General features: G+C 39.2%; 1 protein-coding gene across 1 annotated transcript in view; it reads right to left on the reverse strand.

Moving 5' to 3' along the window:
• The window catches only part of yipf2 (Yip1 domain family, member 2), a gene marked incomplete in the record, with an annotated part of 27,654 nt that overhangs the window by 21,968 nt on the left and 3,942 nt on the right, over positions 1-1,744 (reverse strand). The window contains 2 exon segments of the mRNA XM_014025465.1: positions 597-763; positions 832-948. Coding sequence (XP_013880919.1) covers positions 597-763; positions 832-948 — 284 coding nt within the window.

A 1,744-nucleotide genomic window follows, 5' to 3' on the forward strand; every position in this document is an offset into this window, starting at 1 on the left:
GTATTTTTACAGTCTTTATTTTACAGTTAAAATATTATTTATCAAATAAAGTCTAAAGTTACAACTAATCATGGATCCCTTTAATGAGGCAGCACATGGTCACGCAAACATAACTTCTGTAGACTGGACCGTCGCATTTCACAGCCGTTTATGCAGCCGACACGAGCGGCCTACGGCCCACGTAGACTGAGGCCAACATCGACCGTGGTCTGCGTCAGCTGTAACCCATGAACTGAAACACCGCCATCGCCTCGTGAGCTTATGCCAGGGATTCATCTTCATGAAAGGAAGACTGCATCTAGCAGCTTCTCAAAGTGAACCAATCCATTATCCACTTCATTACTTCCTTACTTAACCCAAGTTCAAACATTCTTGATGAGAAGAGGAATATAGATTTTTAGTTTTTGATTTCTGACCCCAAAAACCAAGTGGAAAATGACGAGTCAGTGACTGGCTTAATTAGAGTTCAAACACATTGGTATAATTTACTCCAACTTGAACAACAGAAATTCCTGTAATAGGCTCATCAGATTGTAGAACTACGTTGCCCATAATGGAGATTCTCTGGGAAGAGGAATAGAAACTTTGATACTCACTGATGTGGGGATGAAGATGAAGAGGGAGTAGCCATAAACACACACAGTCTCTAGGAAGGAGTAGCCTCCGATCTGCCTCTCAGCCCCTTGCCTCCAGGTCAGAAAAGCCCACAAACCAACTGGCACCAGCCAGGCATACAGGAAGATCGCAATTGCAGCTATGGTGACTGCAGACAAACAACAAATTCAACAAGCTGCAGCAGCAACCAGGACATCCAGGTAAAACAGGACTGACCTCTGTGGAACTGTGGTCTGTAGTGGTAGCTGGAGTTTCCCATCTGACGCAAGAAGGTGGACAAGTTCCCACTGATTGCTACCGAGAACACCAGTGTCATGCAAATCCAGAAGGGACCTACAGAACCATGAACATTCGGACAAAGGTCACAATGAAGATCATTCAAGGAACAAACTTTGCACCATCTGTTCTCTAAATGGGATTAATTTGGCCAAACATAAAGAACCTTGGTGTTATTTTTCATCAGGATGTCATTTAACCCACACACTAAAAGTGCAACCAGGACTGCTTTCTTCCAAGTGAACAATATCAATAAAAATAAGAAATACACTGTCCCAAACTGACGCAGAAAAACCTTTCCATACATTTATCACTTCGAGACTGGACTGTTGTAATTCTTTATGGGTGTCAAAAAACAACTCTCTAAAAAGCCTTCAGTTAATCCAAAATGCTGCTGCTAGAGTTTTAATGAGAGTTGGAAGGAGAGATCACATTTCTCCAGTTTTAGCTTCTCTCCACTGGCTCCCTGTCAGATTTAGAATAGAGTTTAAAATATTACTCCTAACATACAAAGCTCTCAACAACCAAGTTCTCATATTAAAGATCTTATTGTTCCATATTTTCTAGGGCTGCAACTAACGATTATTTTAATAATCGATTAATCGGTTGATTATTTTTTCGATTAATCGGCCAAATCATTAAAACACTTAATTACATGAATATGAGTGGATATAATTTAAGCTAACTCCTTAAGGATGCAAGTTATTGATAATGAATTAATCTGAAGTTAATGTATCTTATAGATTGATTAACAAATAATTAATAAGCAGCCATTTTTAAAAAAACTGGAGTTTTCTCTTGAATCAAGAGGGTCTTTACATAAAATGAAGGATTTTTTATAATCTCCTGAATT

Source organism: Austrofundulus limnaeus, unplaced genomic scaffold (assembly GCF_001266775.1).
Source record: "Austrofundulus limnaeus strain Quisiro unplaced genomic scaffold, Austrofundulus_limnaeus-1.0 Scaffold477, whole genome shotgun sequence".
Lineage (NCBI taxonomy): Eukaryota > Metazoa > Chordata > Actinopteri > Cyprinodontiformes > Rivulidae > Austrofundulus > Austrofundulus limnaeus.